Source organism: Balaenoptera borealis, assembly GCF_965194805.1.
Source record: "Balaenoptera borealis genome assembly, chromosome: 14".
NCBI lineage: Eukaryota > Metazoa > Chordata > Mammalia > Artiodactyla > Balaenopteridae > Balaenoptera > Balaenoptera borealis.
Genome location: NC_138875.1, coordinates 26,912,039 through 26,932,174, shown reverse-complemented (window position 1 = coordinate 26,932,174; position 20,136 = coordinate 26,912,039). Strand labels below are relative to the sequence as shown.

General features: G+C 44.6%; 1 protein-coding gene across 1 annotated transcript in view; it reads right to left on the bottom strand.

The window, feature by feature from the left end:
* LOXHD1 (lipoxygenase homology PLAT domains 1) overlaps positions 1-20,136 on the bottom strand; it is a 218,633-nt gene that overhangs the window by 102,645 nt on the left and 95,852 nt on the right. The window contains exons 15-18 of the mRNA XM_082353369.1: positions 9,370-9,446; positions 6,998-7,194; positions 4,412-4,604; positions 436-596 (exon numbers count right to left, since the gene is read on the bottom strand). Of these exons, the coding sequence (XP_082209495.1) occupies positions 436-596; positions 4,412-4,604; positions 6,998-7,194; positions 9,370-9,446 (628 nt within the window). The remainder of the gene's footprint in view (positions 1-435; positions 597-4,411; positions 4,605-6,997; positions 7,195-9,369; positions 9,447-20,136) is intronic.

Below are 20,136 nucleotides of genomic sequence, written 5' to 3'. Positions count from 1 at the left end.
CGCACTCTCATCTTTTTTTCTTCTCTAGTCAAAGGGAAGTGAGGAGGCCTGGGGCCCTCAGAACACAGCCAGGAAACCCCAAGCCTCCCAGTATCCTGTTTGGGAGGCACGGCCCCGCCCTCAGCCTGAGTGGTAGAATCAGAGGCCAAGGCTGGGAATGAATGTAGTAACCAAGGGTCTTGTGCCGTATTTTGCTAAATTAGAATCACCTGCTCCAGCAGTTCTCAGAACTGGCAGCACATTAGTATCTCTGGTAAAGCATTCAGAAACATTCCCAGAAAACACGTCCCACCATAAAGGTTCTGATTTAACTGATGCAGGTGTAGACCAGGCGGCACTTTTTTCCTAAAGCTCCCCAGGCTGAGAACCAATCCCTCCACTTTCAGACATCTGCCGGACCCTCTGTTGACAACCCACCGATTTGCCCACACACACCTGGAATGTGTCCTTGGATGCCCGCTCAAACACTTTTGAGCGGCTGGAGAGGAAGAGCACTTCTGTCTTGCCTTCCTCGCCGTAGATCTGCATGTAGACTCGGGCAGTGGTGCTTGCGCCACCCACATCCCCTGTCCAAATCTCAACCTCGTAGTGGATCACTGGGTGGGCACATGGGGGAGAAATGGGACATTTAGTAATAACAGTAGTAATAATCATTACAAAGCAAACATTTCACAAGCCTGTACCATGTGTCTGGTGCTTTTTGGGCATTATCTTATCCAACCCTCCCATCAATATCATAAACCCCATTATTTCCATTTTGAAGATTGCCAAACTGAGGCTTAGAAGAATTGAGTCGGTGGTGGAAATGGCAAACCCAAGCCATCAAACTCCAAAGCTCAGTTATCCTCGTGTCACACATGTCCTCTGGAACCAGGGACGAAGAGTAGTCAGTACACCAGCTGGCACCCTGTGCTGTGTGCCTACCCCTGGGCACCACAGTGCAGAAAGAAGTAAAAGGCTGTGTGTTTGTTTCTTTTCCTTATTTTCAGTAAAGGAGGAGGGGTTGAAATGATAATTTTCATTTAAATATATGCACCTTTCAGATGATATCAACAGATACAGCTACACAGAGAATTGTCTGTATTTTGAAGTAGTAATACTTTATCAAGCTGTTAGAGGGTGGAAATGTGTTACAGGTATTTACCCCTAGAGGGCACTTCCCATAGGAGAGCAAAATGTCTCCCAGAACTATGGGACCATATTTATTCAAAGTGACTATTACAAGACTTGCCCTCTCAGCAATACTATAAGACAAAATCATAATTTTTTTAAAGTTAAGACTGTTATTTTCAACAAGATGAGGGATCTCCCACTACCATAGCAATGTGAGAAATTGGGGGCTGGAAACAAGAGGACTAGCTGAGAGCCTGAAGAAGTTGAGCTAGAGATATTGACCTCAGCTGGGAGTGAGGGTGGGCTAGCAGATGGACAACAGGGGGACTCAGGAAAAGCCGGCATTCTGAATGGAGAGAACCCCGAACCCAGTTCCCTCTCTCAGTTCTTAGAACAATAGCAGCCAGGATTATACAAAATTAGGATAGATAAAAATGAGCATTCAGAGAACGAGAGCCAGCTATTGGAAATGAATGTGGTAGCTGAAATAAAATATTCCAAAGCAAGGGTAAAGTCAAGGAGAGTTCTGAAGAACAAAAAGGAAATTTCCCAAGAACGAATGATAGAAAGGTAAGAAAATCAGAGGAAGTCCAACATCTCACTAAAAGTTCAGTTCTAAAGAAAACAGAGGAAATAGAGAGGTGGAAATTGTCAAAGAAATAAATACAAAAAAAGGTCCCAAAACTAAAAAATGCTTCTAGACTGAAGGAGCCTGTGAGTTCCTAGAAGACTGGATGAAACTGAAATCACAAAAGGCAGTGAGGACATCATGAAATTTCAGAATGCTAAGGATAAAAATAGGATCCTACAGGCTTTTAGAGAGAAAAAACCCAAAGTGTTGGGTAACAGAATGGCATCTGACTTCCCAAATGTAACCCTGGGAGCTAGAAGATGGTAGAATAATTCCTTCTAAACTCTGAATTCTAACTCAGAATTCTCTAACAAGCCAAATTATGGATCAATGGTGAGAGTAGACCAAAGACATTTGCAGACATTCAAATTTTCCATTGCAGTGGAGAATGTGTTCTCTCTAAAATGAGGGAATAAACCAAAGCAGAGGAAGGCATGAAATCCAGGAAACAGGAGATCTGACCCAGATGAGAGAAGAATGGAATGTCCAAAAGATAGTAGAAAGGAAATCTTTGAGACAGCTTCATGGCAGCCTAGAGAACAGGACAGAATTTCCCTTGAGACAGGGAGTGGGGGAGAAGAGTGTAGAGAGGAAACCAACAGAATTCCTGTTGGGCTTGAACATATGAAAAGAATTTTAGTTCTATTGGGAAGATGGAGATAAGATGGTGTAATGGCAGAATTGTGTACCCCCAAAATTCATATGTTGATACTCTAACCTTAGTATCTCAGAATGTGACTGTATTTGGAGACAGGGCCTTCATAGAGGTGATTAAGTTAAAATGAGGCCATTAAGGTGGGTCCCAATCCAATGACTGGTGTCCTTGTAAGAAGAGATTGGGACACAGACATGCACATGCACACAGGAAGACCTTGTGAGAGACAGTGAGAAGGTGGCCATCTGCAAGCCCAGGACAGAGACCACAGAGGAAACCCAACCTGCTGACACCTTGATCTTGGACTTCCAGCCTCCAGAACTGGGAGAAAACACATTTTTGTTGCTTAAGCCACCTAGTCTGTATTATTTTTTATGGTAGTCCTAGCACACTAATGCAGATAGGTGGGTATACAGATGGGTATATAGAAATATAGATGGGTATATTGAAAACTCTGCTAATGAATAAATGAGGCTATTATTAACTCCAGAAAAAACAAAAAATTGTATAAAAATTAAATATAATTGTTATAAGTAGGTGTCAGTGAAGAATATTTATATGGTTATAATAATGTACAAATCAAATATTGATTATTGAAGGCTGGAAGGAGGGGATTGTGTGTGTGCATGCATGTGTACATGCATGCACATGAGCCTGTGTTAAAAAAGCTAAATCCTCCTCTTCCATAGTAGGAAGTCAATAATTAATGTCTATGACTGAAAAATCAAGGAATTGGTAAGCATATTATTGAAAATATGGAGATACATTTCAGAGGAAAATGCTAAAGTAATTAAAAAGCTGTTACCTCTGAAGAAAGGGGATGGGTTGACGGAAGAGGTAGGTAAGGGAACTCCTGCTTTTTTATCTTTATCTTGTTAACTAGTACCTGTATTACTATGATGGAAATCAAGTTTTAACTCATAAAAAGAGGGAAGGAGTTAATTCTTCATACTGGCAGGTACCATTACAAAGCATGTATATGTGACACAGCCCTCAAGGAGTTTACAGGTTAGTTGGGGAGAGAAAATGCACACAATGAAAAGACACAAGGAGTTCTGGAAGAGGAAGAGCTGAGTTTGTAGTGGGGTTCTTTCTCAGAGAAGCTTCCTGTGGGGGTGAACCTTGGATGGCTGCTTTCAGGGTAGGTGCGGAAACGCAGAGGTGAGGGAAGGGACATTGTCTGTACTAGGGTTTGGTCCCACGGTCTTCCTGACCCTCTAGATAACCTCTTGTTTCTCTGACCCCTACCTAATCTATGGCTCTCACATCATGTGCAATGGTGGCCAGATCGCCTTGAACTTCACCTCCATTCAAAGATGTCACCACCCTGTCCAAAAAGGTCCCTCACCCCCTGCCATTGCTAACCCTTTGTCCTGCTTCCTTTTCATCTAGCTCTTTCTTGGCATTATATTATGCATTTATTGTTTGTCTCCTCTGGTGGAATGTAAAGTCCATGAGGACAAGGGTTTGGTCTGTTTTGCTCATGGCTGCCTCTGCAAAGCCTAGGGCAGCGCTGGCACAGAGAAACATTCAATGCATATTTATTGAATAAATAAATGAATAAACAGCTTATCTCCTCACCAGTCTTCCCAGGGGGAAGACTATTTCTCAAACTCCTCTTGTACACAGGGCTGACAAGCTATATTTCTTTTTTTGGCCGTGCCATGCAGCATGTGGGATCTTAGTTCCCCGACCAGGGATGGAACCCATGTCCCTTGCAGTGCAAGCGTGGAGTCCTAACCACTGGACCTCCAGGGAATTCTCAGAAAGTATATTTCTTAATAAAGTCATTTGCTGCCTTTATCCCCGAAAACAATGTTTCATCTTTGAGTCCTCAGTTTCCCCATCTGTAAAAGGAGCCCCATTTCCCTCCCAGAACCCTGCTACCAGGGACAACTGGAAGCTTACCCACTTTGAGACAAGACCCAAGTTGCCCACAGTCCCTCCTCCTTCCCTGCTGCCCCACCCTACGGGGAACACTGTTGACGGTCCCACCATGGCCACCTCCGTACGTTTCTGGATGTCCACGACATCGCTGGGGTACAGCTCCACCTCCAGGCGCCCATCGGCCTTGTCCTTGTCCAGCCAGCGGTTGGCAGGGAAGATGTACTGCTTGCCTTGGCGGGGCACATGGATCTGGACGCTGCCCAGGAACCAGCTGGTGTGCATGCCCGTGTTGTCGTGCCCGATCACCAGCCGGTTGACCTGGAAGGAAACCCAGGGTTCAGGTGAGCAAGGAGCCACTGTGTAGAAACCTTCATCCCTCCATCCCTGCCCACCCCAAACACCGGCACAAATGGCCCTCCTCAACCCGGTCTCCAGTTCCTTGGGAGACGCAGGCTTAGCAGGAGGAGGCTGGGTCCCAGGCTTGCCTGCCAGCAGCCAGTCAGGGGACCAGGGCACCACCTCTCCTGCCTGGAGCCTCTGTCCTCAAGTCTTTAGTCCAGCTCACCTCCTGGGTACATTGTGAGAAACAAGTGGGGGAACAGGTGTGGCAGGAGCTTTGAAAGCTCCAGTAAGTACTGAAAGTTAGGTGGTGGACTTCCTAAGAATGTGGTGAATGCACAAGAAATATTAACCATCAGCTTCTGATAGCCACGTTGGTGATTTGGCTTTGTCTTGTTTTAAACCATACACTATTGTACGTATTTTTGCATGTCTTCTTCTACACACCCATCCTATAGGTGACAGAATATGCAGACAACCTCTTAGGGCTCTGTCATTCTGGGTCCAATTCTTCCTCTCACTCTTAGCACTGAAGTGCATTTTTTCCCTATAATACTCCATAGTTCAGTTGCTTCACTATTTTATATTTTATGTTCATCTTTGCCCACAGGTAACATAGATGAGCACATAAATGATCATGTTACCATCCTTAAATGTACCTGGTTCTTCAACATTCAAATGACTTTTATGTTTTTTTTGAAATGCTGTATACAGGGCAATTCTAACATCAGATGGAATTATCAGATGGCCTTTGAGATCCCTTCCAGCACCCCCTAGATTCTCTTTGTGGTGGTTTGGAGGAGTGACGCTTGCCGTGAGTCTGGTGCCCAAAGGCTAGATTTAGAAAATTGTCCCTGTAAGCCTTGCTCTCACTCTTATGCATACTAAGTGCACCTTTGCAGCTGGTAACGGAAACACTATCGCAACTGAGTGCATGTAGCCCTATCCCCTGGAATTGTAGGAAGGAGACCAACTATATCTACAGACACAGCCTGAGAGCCTTTGGAGTGTGTGCCAAGGGGCACGGGAGAGCTTCGTTGTCTTTCTGTGGTGCTGGGACTGTGACAGAGCAAAGACTGGGACAGGTATTTTCTACCTGATGTGACAGAAAGCACCTTAATGGCAGGGACTGCCTGTCAGTTCCACAACGACCAGCACCGGACATGAGCAATGGTTCAGTCAATAACAGCTAGTGTTTATTGAACATACTACTGCATGTGGGTGTTACTAACATAGTTAATGCTATAACAACCCCATTGGGATCCCTTTTGATAGTAATGAGGAAACTGAGGCAAACAGAGATGAAGTAACTTGCACACGGCAGGTACGTGGAAACACTGGGCTTCAGACCCAGGCAGTCGGCAGCCTGAAACCATGCTCCCACCCTCTTGGCCACGCTGTTTGTTGAGGGGGTTTCAGAAACACAAGAAGGGCCCAAACGCCCTCCCCCATCCCTCAGATGTCTCATTTATCTGTTGGCTGTTGCCAGAAATCATTAGTAATGCAAACAGCATTTCAGTCTACAATTATTCATTCAGCTTAAAATGTAAATACATTTTGATCAAGGAAAATCTTGATTTAAGTTCATTACCTTCAAGATATAAATGACTGACATGAGATCATTCCCCAGAGCACCTGAAATAAGGTAGGGCTCACCAAGAGGGGAAGGGGTTAGCAAAGGGGAGGTTGTAACCCTCTCAGTTTCCACAAGCCACCCCTTGAGAGGGGCAGGTGGTAACATGAAGCCCAGCTCAGACATTTCTAGAAAAGTCTCCAACACTTGAGTGCAGGCAGTCAGACCCACACTTCTCCAGGTGCAGTGTTCAGACCCCTCGCAGCAGGGCCACCTGGAGACATGATGGAGGCAGACTCTTGGGGGCCCCATCTTCTAAGGCAGAGTCTCTCAGGTGTGGCCTGGGAGTAAACACTGAAACAGGCTTCCTGAGCGTCACTCTGATACACACTCTAGTTTGGAATTGGGAAGTATTTTCAGCCCCTCTTTACAGCTTTTCCTCCTCTCTTCCTTCCTTGCACACCAGTGTCCCCTTCTCCAGTGTTTGGGACCCAGGTCCATCAGTCCTGGCTATGGAGGTAAAGGAAATGTTGGGATTACAGCCACTAAGAATACATCTTCAAGCCCCAAAGAGATTCTGGAAGCTTGACCACTGTTCACGTGTCTTCTGCTGCTCTAGGTCATAACTGGAAAACAATGTACTTCACTACCCGTGCCCCTGGGCATTTTTCCTTCAAAATGGGTTCATGTGTGTCTGTGAGAGTGTGTGTGTGTGTGTGTGTGTGTGTGTGTGAACCCATGTGCAGATACACGCAGGTGTACGGGTAAGATGCCATCACGTGGTCTCAGGAAGACTTACGGGTCCAATGTTCAGGGTCTCCAGGGTGAACTCATCCACCTGGCCACGTTCAAAATAGTCTTTCAGGTTGTTGTCAGAGACAAGAAGAACTTGCTTGATGGTGTCAGATTTGTCCCCATAGAGCTTGATGTAGACTCTGGAATCTGTGCTGGCCCCAGGGACGTCCCCAGTCTTCAGGCTGATGTGATAGCGGAAGTCTGAACAGCCCGAGGCAGGAGGCAGGAAGGGAGGGTTTAGTGCGGGGTGAGCGGGAGGGAGCGTGGGGCAGGAGGCAGCTCCCCCAGGGCTGGGGCACTTGGTTAGGGGTTGGGAGCCCAGGGCCTTGCTCTCTTTCCGTAGCCCTGAGACTGAGGGGTGGCTCCCACCAACCCCCCTCATCTCAAAATCAGAATTCTAATACCTGCTTGGCCTGCCCCACAGGGTGTGAATGCACTGGGAACAGGAAGGCTTGCAAAGAATACTAAAATGTAAGGGTTACAAGGATTTAAAGCAAACACCTCATGCAATTTCTTGTCTGATGGATGAAGAAACTGAGGCAAAGGGAGCATCTACCTCCCTGCAGGCAGTGTGTAGCACGTTTACACGTGTTAGTGTTGAGTGTTCTGACCTCGATTTTACAGGTGAGGAATCTGAGCTTCAGAAGATGATGTATTTGGCCCAAGATGGCAACAGTTAAAAAGGAGGCAGCCTAGCATTAAACACTAGGCGTTCATCATTAAGCATATTTCAGAGTTGTGTTTTATACAATCATTTAAGAAAGTAACCTTGTATTCAATTTTTAAAAATTGAGAAAATTGAGAAATGGAAGCTGAGTTTTATCAAATAAACTTTCTGGCATGATATTGAAATAATCACAACTACTTTCTTTGAACTATTGTATTAAGGTTTATATATTAAAGTAAAATAGTTGGAGATATTTAAAAAAAGAAGGAGTCAGCTATGAGTGAAACCCTAACGAGGACCCCGTTCGGCCCCGTTCTCAACCGAAACGCCATGATGATGTTACTCCATCTTATGACCTAGAAAGGTCTTCATCGTCTGTCCACAAGGGAGGATACAAATGCCTGGTAAAAGGCAAGTCCTGGGATAACCTGAGACACGACCCCAAGTCCTATAGGTTTGGTGCAGGGTGTGGGTCTTGGGAATGAGGAGGGAAGCACTGAGAAGGCAAGTGATGCTAGTTCCAAGGCCCGCTGTACGTGGCTGTCTCAGGGCCTTCCAGCACTGGCAAAAAAAGACTCAGAGAAAGGCAGCTGAGCACAGCTGCTGCGGGGGCAGCCCTACAGACCCGCCAGGCCCTGGTAGAGGCCAGACCTGTGGGTCTGGCCCAGATCAGCTCCTCCAGGGACACCTGAGGGCACCGAGGAAGTGGCTCTTGTCCTTCTTGCTGTAAAGATATAGCAGGAACTGAGAAAAAAAGACTTCTTTACATCATTTTCCATCTAAATCCTTTCAAAAGCTCTGACTTGGGAGTGGAGAGCCTGAAGGGTCCTATCCATGTGGTAAAGCAGGGCTTGCTGGAGTGGGAAGGGCAAGGCAGGAAGACACAGACTCCTGGGCGCTGGTACCAGCTCCACTGCTGGATGCAGACCTGGCTGTACTAGGGGATCCCCTTGCCACAGGCATGGGTCGTGTGTCCAATGGGGGCATTAGTTCATCTCTTAAGGATCATCCCAGGTCTTAAATTCTGTAAGTATTCAGAGAATGCAGAACTCCAACTCTTCAATTTTCTATCTGACCTTACAAAGATATTTAGCTCTGCCAGATGTGTCCCCATCTGACAAATGGGCATAACAACATCAGCTCTGCCTACCTTCTGGGGTTATCGCAGGGCTCACGTGAGATAATAAATGATAAATATGAGGTCTTGGAAAAGAAATGAGGTGTTGGTATTACTGAGGATTCTGGATATGTTTCTTTTAAATTTTGTCTAATGCTCATGATCAAACCAAGGCACTTGAAGAAATAACACCAGTAAGGAAAGCTGTAAGGCCTCCAGGATAATTCTTGGCATTAAAAACAATGTTTTCATTGTACAGCCCCTTCCAAACGTGCTTATCCTCTCCAGGCCCTGAATGATAGGTACCCCCAGCAATGGGCAACATTAGCCTGTGTTACTGCTCTTGCTACTCTCATTGACAGAGGCCCACATGCGTCAGGGTCCCACACTGAGGGCCATAAAGCAGCTGTGTGCACAGCGCAGACAGACAGATTTCCAGATCCTCCCTCAGAGCCTCTTCCTCTCCACCCTGCCCAGTGCTGCCTCCGTGGAGTGAAGGGCGTGTGCTTTCTCCAACTGCCTTCTAAGCAGCCAAGGGAGGGAGTCTGTCCTGCCCAGGGCACACCTACCACCTGTCCTCAGGATGACTTACTCTTCAGTGTCGCGTTGCTGTCACTGGGCAGCAACTCTCGGACCAACTGCCCATCATCCTTATCCTTGTCCAACCACCTGGTGGGCAAACGAGGGGCTGTTAGCTCTTTGAGTGGGGGATCCCGACAACCAACCATCACACAATTCATGCAGAGTCACCAGGAGGCCAGAGCTTTGAACTCAGCAAAGGGAAATGGTTCTACCAGAGCTCAGAACAAAGGATCCCAACCCAGACTGGGGAAGGAGGGCTGCCCTGGGGAGGTGATATCTGGCTGAGACTGGAAGGATGACAAGGAGTTAACCAGGAGAGGAGGGAGGCGCATTCAGAGTGAACAACATGCGAGGACAGAGTGGAGCCTCCAGGAGCAGACGGACAGCCAGTGTGGATGGAATGGAACGAGTGAACGGTGCAGTGCTGGCAGGTGAGGCTGGAGAGGTGGCAGGGTCGCTTGATGTGGAACCTCAGTAATCATGGTAAAGAGTCTGTCCTAAAAGCCATGAACACCTGTGTCATCATTATCATAAAAAAAAAAACCCACCTCTTTTTCTAAGAGTCCGTCATGTGTGTGGCACTGTGATGAGAGCTCTGGGGTGGGGAGAAGACAGAGAAGATGCACTATGATGAATAAGACACAGCCCAGCCCCTGGAGAACCTGCAGTCTAGTTAAGAAGACAGGACAGACTGGCTGAGGTACCAGAGACCAAGACAAGGATGGATGTTAAACCAAAGTAAGTGCAACAGAAGTGTAGAGAGGGCTTCCCTGGTGACGCAGTGGTTGAGAATCTGCCTGCCAATACAGGGGACACGGGTTCGAGCCCTGGTCTGGGAAGATCCCACATGCCGCGGAGCAACTGGGCCCGTGAGCCACAACTACTGAGCCTGAGCGTCTGGAGCCTCTGCTCTGCAACAAGAGAGGCCGTGATAGTGAGAGGCCCACGCACCACGATGAAGAGTGGCCCCCACTCGCCGCAACTGGAGAAAGCCCTCACACAGAAACGAAGACCCAACACAGCCAAAAATAAAAATAATAAATAAATAATAAATAAAAAATTAAAAAAAAAAAAAGAAGTGTAGAGAAATGAGAAGGGCTCAAGGTGAAGGGCCTCTGATCTGAGTCCTCAAGGATGAATGAGATTTGCCAACAAGGAGAAGCTGGGTCTGGACCCTGCAGGGTTGGGATTTGATGGCTATGACTCATCAATATGTCGGAGTGGGCCGTGGCATCTGCCAGCGGGAAAGACATTGGACCAATTTGCCTGAAAAGAACTGCTCCCACAGAGCACGTCGACCCAGGCTGGGAAATCCGACAATTGTGCAAGCACGAGTTATCCAGGCCCCAGTACTCGAGACAGTCTGTGATATGGGCTGATGGCAAGAGAAGAGACACTCTCAGTGTTCTCCAGGGCAATGGGGAAACCAAGGTACTTGCTTCTTGACCATTTGTCTACCTCTTGGTGCTTGTCTTTGCAGCCCACTCCTATTATACTCCCTAGAGGGAGGCAATTCCTGGGCCACAGAACCTATCAAAGGAAGTCAAGGCACTGCCTCCTCCCCAGCGCTCCCAACATGGAGCTCAGGCTTCTCTAAACCACAGTCCTCTCTGCCAATATACTGCCCCCCTCCCCAGGGTCAATTCAGGCAACACTGTGGTCTCTCCCATCTCTTCACTCTCGCCCTCCCCCCCTAAGCACATGATCTTACATTCCCATGGGACCTTGCTGTCAGCTGGCTGTTAGCTACCATTGGCTACTACACATAAAATAGATAAGCAACAGGATCTACTGTATAACACGGGGAACTATATTCAATATCCTGTAATAGCCTATAATGGAAAGTAATCTGAAAAATATAATTGAATCACTACCTGAGACTAACACAATATTGTAAATCAACTATACTTCAATTAAAAAAAAAACATTAGCTGACAATTAAGTTGTTATGCTTCCCATGAGCTTTGGTGCTGTGAACCTAGAACACCAAAAACCATTTGAGATTATAAGACATGAAGGTACAAACTCATGGCTTTGATGGTAGGGTAAGGGAGAGATTTTTGGGAGCAAGGGAGTGCTGGCTAGAGCTCCTCAATCAACCTCTGATTGTCTTGCTGAGGTCACTGCAGCATCTCCCACAGACTTGGAGACCACGGAGGAGGAGGCTGTGATGTGGCCCTGTCAGTGTGCCACAGGGACAGGGAAGGTGGATAGTCAGCAGGCCACTGGCCATCGCAAAATCCCATCTGTTCTCCCTTCTTTCTCTCCACCACTTCTCCATCCCCAGGCCCTCCCCAGAAGCAGAGGAAACCATGACTTGTCATTTCAGTTTCCACCTAAATACTTGCAGGGGGCTTCCCTGGTGGCGCAGTGGTTGAGAATCTGCCTGCCAATGCAGGGGACACGGGTTCGAGCCCTGGTCTGGGAAGATCCCACATGCCGCGGAGCAACTGGGCCCGTGAGCCACAACTACTGAGCCTGCGCGTCTGGGCCTGTGCTCCGCAACAGGAGAGGCCGCGATAGTGAGAGGCACGGTGCGCGCGCCGCGATGAAGAGTGGTCCCCACTTGCCACAGCTAGAGAAAGCCCTCGCACAGAAACGAAGACCCAACACAGCCATAAATAAATAAATAAATAAATTTAAGAAAAATATAAAATAAAAAAAAAAAAAAAAAAAATACTTGCAGGATATTAATAGGTATTTCCAAATATAGTCATTTTCTTTCAGCTTCAAACACTTCAGCCCAGTTTCAGAGTGAGATGTTGCTAAATGGATAAGCCAGTCTGCTGGAGATTTTATTACTCTTTCCCTGGGCTCACAAAAATGTGCAAGTATGCACATGTGTGCACACACATGTACATACATAAACACACACACACATAAACACATGTACACACATAAGCACATGCACACACACATAAACACATGCACCTAAACACACATGTACACACATCTGCACACAGACACACATAAACACACACACACCTACCATAGCTAAGATCCTCACCACTCCCTGATCCTGGCAGAGAAGTTCTGATAAATAGAACTGGTTTGTTCTCCTCTCCCAGGGAGTAAAATAACAGCTCAGGTGAAAAAAGAAGCAGTCTGTGAGCCCAGGTTCTACCTCCAGGTTCTTCAGAGTCCTCCTGGGTCCTGAAGCAGCAAATGCCATCACCACACACCTCAGCAAGATATCAGAATCCATTTTCTAAGCCTCTTAGATAGCCTCATCCACCAGAGGGCAGACAGCAGAAGCAAGAAGAACTACAATCCTGCAGCCTGCAGAATGAAAACCACAATCACAGAAAGATAGACAAAATGAAAAGGCAGAGGATTATGTCCCAGATGAAGGTACAAGATAAAACACCAGAAAAACAACTAAATGAAGTGGAGATAGGCAACCTTCCAGAAAAAGAATTCAGAATAATGATAGTGAAGATGATCCAGGACCTTGGAAAAAGAATGGAGGCAAGATTGAGAAGATACAAGAAATGTTTAACAAAAACCCAGAAGAATTAAGGAACAAACAAACAGAAGTGAACAATACAATAACTGAAATGAAAAATACACTAGAAGGAATCAATAGCAGAATAACTGAGGCAGAAGAACGGATAAGTGACCTGGGAGACAGAATGGTGGAAATCACTGCAACAGAATAGAATAAAGATAAAAGAATGAAAAGAAATGCAGACAGCCTAAGAGACTTCTGGGACAACATTAAATGCACCAACATTCTCATTATAGGGGTCCCAGAAGGGGAAGAGAGAGAGAAAGGACCAGAGAAAATATTTGAAGAGATTATACTCAAAAACGTCTCTAATATGGGAAAGGAAATAGCCACCCAAGTCCAGGAAGCGCAGAGAGTCCCAGGCAGGATAAACCCAAGGAGAAACACCCTGAGACACATAGTAATCAAATTGACAAAAATTAAAAACAAAGAAAAATTATTAAAAGCAACAAGGGAAAAATGACAAATAACATACAAGGGAACTCCCATAAGTTTAAGAGCTGATTTCTCAGCAGAAACTCTACAAGCCAGAAGGGAGTGGCATGATATATTTAAAGTGATGAAAGTGAAGAACCTACAACCAAGCCTATTCTGCCCGGCAAGGATCTCATTCAGATTTAACAGAGAAATCAAAAGCTTTACAGACAAGCAAAAGCTAAGAGAATTCAGCACCACCAGACCAGCTTTGCAACAAATGCTAAAGGAACTCCTCTAGGTGGGAAAGAGACTAGCAACTTAAAACAACCTTGTACATATATAGACTGCTATATCAAAACATCATAGGAACCCAAAACTACAATAGATACACACACACAAAAGAAAAAGCAACAGAAACACAACACTAAAGATGGTCATCAAACCACAAGAGAAGAGAACAAAAGAGGAAGGAAAGAAAAAAGACCTACAAAAACAAACCCAAAACAATTAATAAAATGGCAATAGGAACACACATATTGATAATTACCTTAAATGTGAATGGATTAAATGCACCAACCAAAAGACATAGACTGGCTGAATGGACATGAAATCAAGACCCGTATGTATGCTGTCTACAGGAGACCCACCGCAGACCTAGGGACACATACAGACTGAAAGTGAGGAGATGGAAGAAGGTCTTCCATGCAAATGGAAATCAAAAGAAAGCTGGAGTAGCAATACTCATATCAGACAAAATAGACTTAAAAATAAAGACTGTTAAAAGAGACAAAGAAGGACACTACATAACAATCAAGGGATCAATCCAAGAAGAAGATATAACAATTGTAAACATATATGCACCCAACATGGAGCACCTCAACATATAAGACAAATACTAACAGCCATAAAGGGAGAAATTGACAGTAACACAATAATAGTGGGGGATGTTAACACCCCATTTTTGTCAATGGACAGATCATCCAGAGAGAAAATTAATAAGGAAACACAAGCTTTAAATGACACAATAGACTAGATAGATTAAATTGATACTTATAGGACATTCCATCCAAAAACAGCAGATTACACTTTCTTCTCAAGTGCACATGGAACATTCTCCAGGACTGACCACATCCTGGGCCACAAAGCAAGCCTCGGTAAATTTAAGAAAATTGAAATTATATCAAGCATCTTTCCTGACCACAACGCTGTGAGATTATAAATGAACTACAAGAAAAAAAACTATAAAAAACACAAACATGTGGAGGCTAAACAATTTGCTGCTAAACAATTTGCTACTTAACAACCAATGGATCACTGAAGAAATCAAAGAGGAAATCAAAAAATACCTAGAGACAAATGAAAATGAAAGCACAACCATGCAAAACCTATGGGATACAGCAAAAGCAGTTCTAAGAGGAAAGCTTATAGCAATACAATCTTACCTCAGGAAACAAGAAAAATCTCAAATAAACAAGCTAACCTTACAACTAAAGGAACTAGAGAAAGAAGAACAAACAAAACCAAAAGTCAGTAGAAAGAAAGAAATCATAAAGATCAGAGCAGAAATAAATGAAATAGAGACAAGGAAGATCTTTTCTAAGATCAATGAAACAAAAAGCTGGTTCTTTGAAAAGATAAACAAAATTGATAACCCTTTAGCCAGACTCATCAAGGACAAAAGGGAGGGGACTCAAATCAATAAAATTAGAAATGAAAAAGGAGAAGTTACAACTGACACTACAGAAATACAAAGGATCACAAGAGACTACTACATGCAACTGTATGCCAATAAAATGGACAACCTGGAAGAAATGGAAAAATTCTTAGAAAGGTACAGTTGCCCAAGACTGAACCAGGAGGAATTAGAAAACATGAACAGACAAATCACAAACACTGAAATTGAAACTATAATTTAAAAACACCCAACAAACAAAAGTCCAGGACCTGATGGCTTCACAGGAGAATTCTATCAAACATTTAGAGAAGAGCTAACACCTATCCTTCTGAAACTTTTCCAAAAAACTGCAGAGGAAGGAAGACTCCCAATCTCATTCTATGAGGCCACAATCACCCTGATACCAAAGCCAAAGATACCACTGGAAAAGAAAATTACAGGCTAATGTCACTGATGAACATAGACACAAAAATCCTCAACAAAATACTAGCAATTAGAATCCAAAAATACATTAAAAGGCTCATACACCATGATTGAGTGGGATTTATCCCAGGGGTGCAAGGATTCTTCAATATCCACAAATCAAGCAATGTGATACACCACATCCACAAATTGAAGAATAAAAACCATATGATCATCTCAAAAGATACAGAAAAAGCTTTTGACAAAATTCAACACCAATTTATGAAAAAAACTCTCCAGAAAGTGGGCATAGAGGGAACCTACCTCAATGTAATAAAGGCCATATACAACAAACCTACAGCTAGCATCATAATCAATGGTGAAAAGCTGAAAGCATTCCCTCTAAGATTAGGAATAAGACAAGGATGCCCACTCTCACCACTTTTATTCAACATAGTTTTGGAAGCCCTAGCTACAGCAATCAGAGAAGAAAAAGAAATAAAAGGAATCCAAATTAGAAAAGAAGAAGTTAAACAGTCACTGTTTGCAGATGACATGATATTATACATAGAAAAGCCTAAAGATGCTACCAGAAAACTACTAGAGCTCATCAATGAATTTGGGAAAGTTGCAGGCTACTAAATTAATACACAGAAATCTGTTGCATTTCTATACACTAACAATGAAAAATCAGAAAGAGAAAGTCAAGAAACAATCCCATTTACCATTGCATCAAAAAGAATAAAATACCTAAGGAGACAAAAGACCTGTACTCCAAAAACTATAAGATGCTGACGAAAGAAATTGAAGAAGACATAAACGGATAGAAAGATATACCATGCTCTTGGATTGGAAGATTAAATATTGTGAAAATGACTATACTACCCAAGGCAATCTACAGATTCAATACAATCCCTATCAAATTACCAATGGCATGTTTCACAGAACTAGAACAAAAAACCCTAAAATTTGTATGGAGACACAAAAGACCCCGAATAGCCAAAGCAATCTTGAGAAAGAAAAATGGAGCTGGAGGAATCAGGCTTCCTGACTTCAGACTATACTACAAAGCTATAGTCATCAAAACAGTATGGTACTGGCACAAAAATAGACCTATAGATCAATGGAACAGGATAGAAAGCCCAGTAATAAACCCACGCACCTATGGTCAATTAATCCATGACAAAGGAGGCAAGACTATACAATGGTGGAAAGAAAGTCTCTTCAACAAATGGTACTGGGAAAACTGGACAGCTACATGTAAAACAATGAAATTAGATCATTATTTAACACCATACACAAAAATAAGCTCAAAATGGATTAAAGACCTAAATGTGAGACCAGACACTCTAATACTCCTAGAGGAAAATATAGGCAGAACACTCTCTGACATAAATCGCAGCAATATCTTTTCCAATCCGTCTCCCAGAGTAATGGAAATAAAAACAAAAATTAAAAAATGGGACCTAATTAAACTCAAAAGTTTTTGCACAGCAAAGGGAACCATAAACAAAATGAAAAGACAACCCACAGATTGGGAGAAAATATTTGCAAATGATGGGACCGACATGGGATTAGTCTCCAAAATTTACAAACAGCTCATGCTGCTTAATATCATCAAAACAAACAACCCAATCAAAAAATGAGCAGAAGACCTAAATAGACATTTTTCCAAGGAAGACATACGGATGGCAAGAGGCACATGAAAAAATGTTCAACATCACTAATGATTAAAGAAATGCAAATCAAAACTACAGTGAGATAGCACCTCACACCAGTCAAAATGGCCATCATCAAAAAATCCACAAACAATAAATGCTGGAGAGGGTGTGGAGAGAAAGGAACCCTCCTACACTGTTGGTGGGAATGTAAATTGGTACAGCCACTCTGGAGAACAGTATGGAGTTTCCTTAAAAAACTAAAAATAGAGCTACCATATGACCCTGCAATCCCACTCCTGGGCATTTATCTGGAGAAAAACATGGTTCGAAAGGATACATGCACCCCAATGTTCATTGCAGCACTGTTTACAATAGCCAAGACATGGAAGCAACCTAAATATCCATCGATGGACAAATGGATAAAGAAGATGTGATATGTATACACAATGGAATATTACTCAGCTATAAAAAAGAATGAATTAATGCAATTTGTAGCAACATGGATGGACTTAGAGATTGTCATACTGAATGAAGTAAGTCAGACAGAGAAAGAGAAATATCGTATGATATCACTTATATGAGGAATCTAAAAAGAAATGATACAAATGAATGTATTTACAAAACAGAAACAGACTCACAGACTTAGAGAATGAAGTTATGGTTACCGGAGAGGAAGGGTGGAGGGAAAGGATAGTTAGGGAGTTTGGGATTGACATGTACATGCTGCTGTATTTAAAAAGGATAACCAACAAGGACCTACTATAGATCAGGGAAAAAAAAAAAAAGAATTCATTTTCTAAAAAATGTGTGAACTCTTAAGTGTTTGGGGACGTGGAGAGCCCTGGGGTATGTCAGAGGCTTCAGCTCCTAGTTGGCCCTACAGTCAGCAGCAGCAACAGAATCACCTGTGTCATCAGCAGACTTGGCTCCTTTCAAAGTGTAACTGGATTTCACCCTCATAATCACTGTAAGACACTTGCTGGTTGGGAAGGCACAGAAGGCCAGAGAAGTTAAGAGCTTTGCCCAAAGTCACATAGCAGGTAGGTGGCCAGATTCCTGGCCCTTGCACCACGCTCGTGGCAATTCAGGCAGTGTGGACACTCAGACTTCTTCCTCATCCCCTTTTCACATTCCCCCTCTTCTTCCTTACCTGTCCCAGGGCTCAGTCCTCATTTTCTTTATCCACACTCTCCCTAAAGGATCCTCTCCATTTCCCTGACTTTAAATTCCATCTCTATGCTCTCATTTCCTGAATTTATTTCTCAAGGCCTGACTCTGCCTACTTGATGCACAAGCATCTCAAAACTAACATGGCCCCACTGGATCTGCAGAGTCCACCCATCCCCAACCCTCAGCCCTTGCTCCCCAGGCTTCCCATTTCAGTAGAGAGGGTTACCTCTGCCCACCTACTGAAGGCAGAGACCTGGAGTCTCCAATTCTCCTCTCTCTTAGTGGCAGGTCCTATGAACTCCACCTCCAGGATCCACCTGTGGTGTAGCCCTTGCCCCCACCTTCGCTGCCACCACCTGGGGCCAGGCTGCCAAGTTACGGGCTGAATTGTGTCCCCCCACCCCGCCAAGAAAAGATCTGTTGAAGTCTTAACCTTAGTACCTCAGAATGTGACTTTATTTGGAAATAGTGTCCTCACAGAGGTAACTGAGTTAAAATGAGGTCATTAAGGTGGGCCCTCATCTAAAATGACTGATATCCTTATAAAAATTGGAAATCTGGACACAGAGACAGACACATACAGAGGGAAGACAATGTGAAGACAGAGAGAGAAGACGGCCATCTACAAGCCCAGGAACGCCTGCGGTTACAAGCTGAGAGGCATGGAGCAGACCCTGTTCAGAGCTCCTTCAGGGGAGCATGGTCCTGCTGACACCTTGAGTTTGGACTTCTGGCCTCCAGAACTGTGAAGCAAAATTCTGTTGTTTAAGCCACTCAGTTTGTGGTACGTTGTTACAGCAGCCCTAGCAAACTAATACATACCGTCATGGACCCCACAACACCTCCTGCCATTCTGTTTCCTCTCTGGACTCCCTACCACCTGTCCTCCACACAGGACCCAGAGGGAACCACCTAAAGTGGAAGAGCCCCACCAAGCCCTCCTGATATGGGCCTCTGCCCACCTCTGACCCCACTGGGTGGCTTTCTCCTTCGTCCACCTGTTTTGGTCTCATTGAGTTCTAGAACCCTCAAGCTCTTTCCCCTGGCACTCTCCTTTTCATCCTGCAAGAAGTCAGCTTAAGTGTCCCCATGAAGACAGACCCACCCACCTTCTCCATCTCTGACCCACCCTCTCCATCTCAGTGTGGCCTCTCCAGCAGCTGCTGCCACCACTGTGCGTTTCCTCCAGCCCACTCCTCAAAGTTAGCAATTGTGGCTTTCTTAGTGTATTCGTTTGCTTATTGTTTAGTTCCCCTCCAGACAACAAACTTCATGAGGACAGGGAGCAAGCGTATATAAATGCTTCATAAATATCTTTTGAGTGGATGGGAATAAAACAAGGAAGTCTGCTCCATCCAGCATCCCAGCCAGGCAGCCTCTGGGTCCAGCAGGGAGCAAACGGGTCAGTGTTGAAGAGCGACCAGAACTCTCCCACCCCCTCCTTCTTCGTGCTCCCTCCCCATGTGCCAGGCAGCCCTCACCAACCTCTGCGAACCACCTCCTCAGTCCCCTGCCTCTCACCACTTCTCCAGCCTGGATGAGCCACCCTCCCTTCTCTTCACCATCCATTCACTCTCCGATCTTCCTTCCAGGCCCAGGTCCTGTTCTGCCTCTCTTGGGAAGCCTTCCCTGGCTCCCCAACCCTTACTTGGAGCCTCTTTCTGTCTATTAGTGCCACTGACTTGGAACTGCCTGCATCATTACCTATTTTTCCAATGTAATCCTCTTAATACTAACAGTGGCCATACTTTGAAGACTGTAGATGCCTTTGTCATGGACAAAACATTTCACAATCATTGTGCCCTGGGATTGCCCCAGTGGCCCTCCATAGCTGGGAAACTGCTCTTCCTGGGCTGGTGTGGTGGTAAGCAAATCAACTGTAGTAAATGTGTCTGCATGCACATATGTGCACGAATGCGCCTGTGTGCCTGGTAGAGAAAGAGC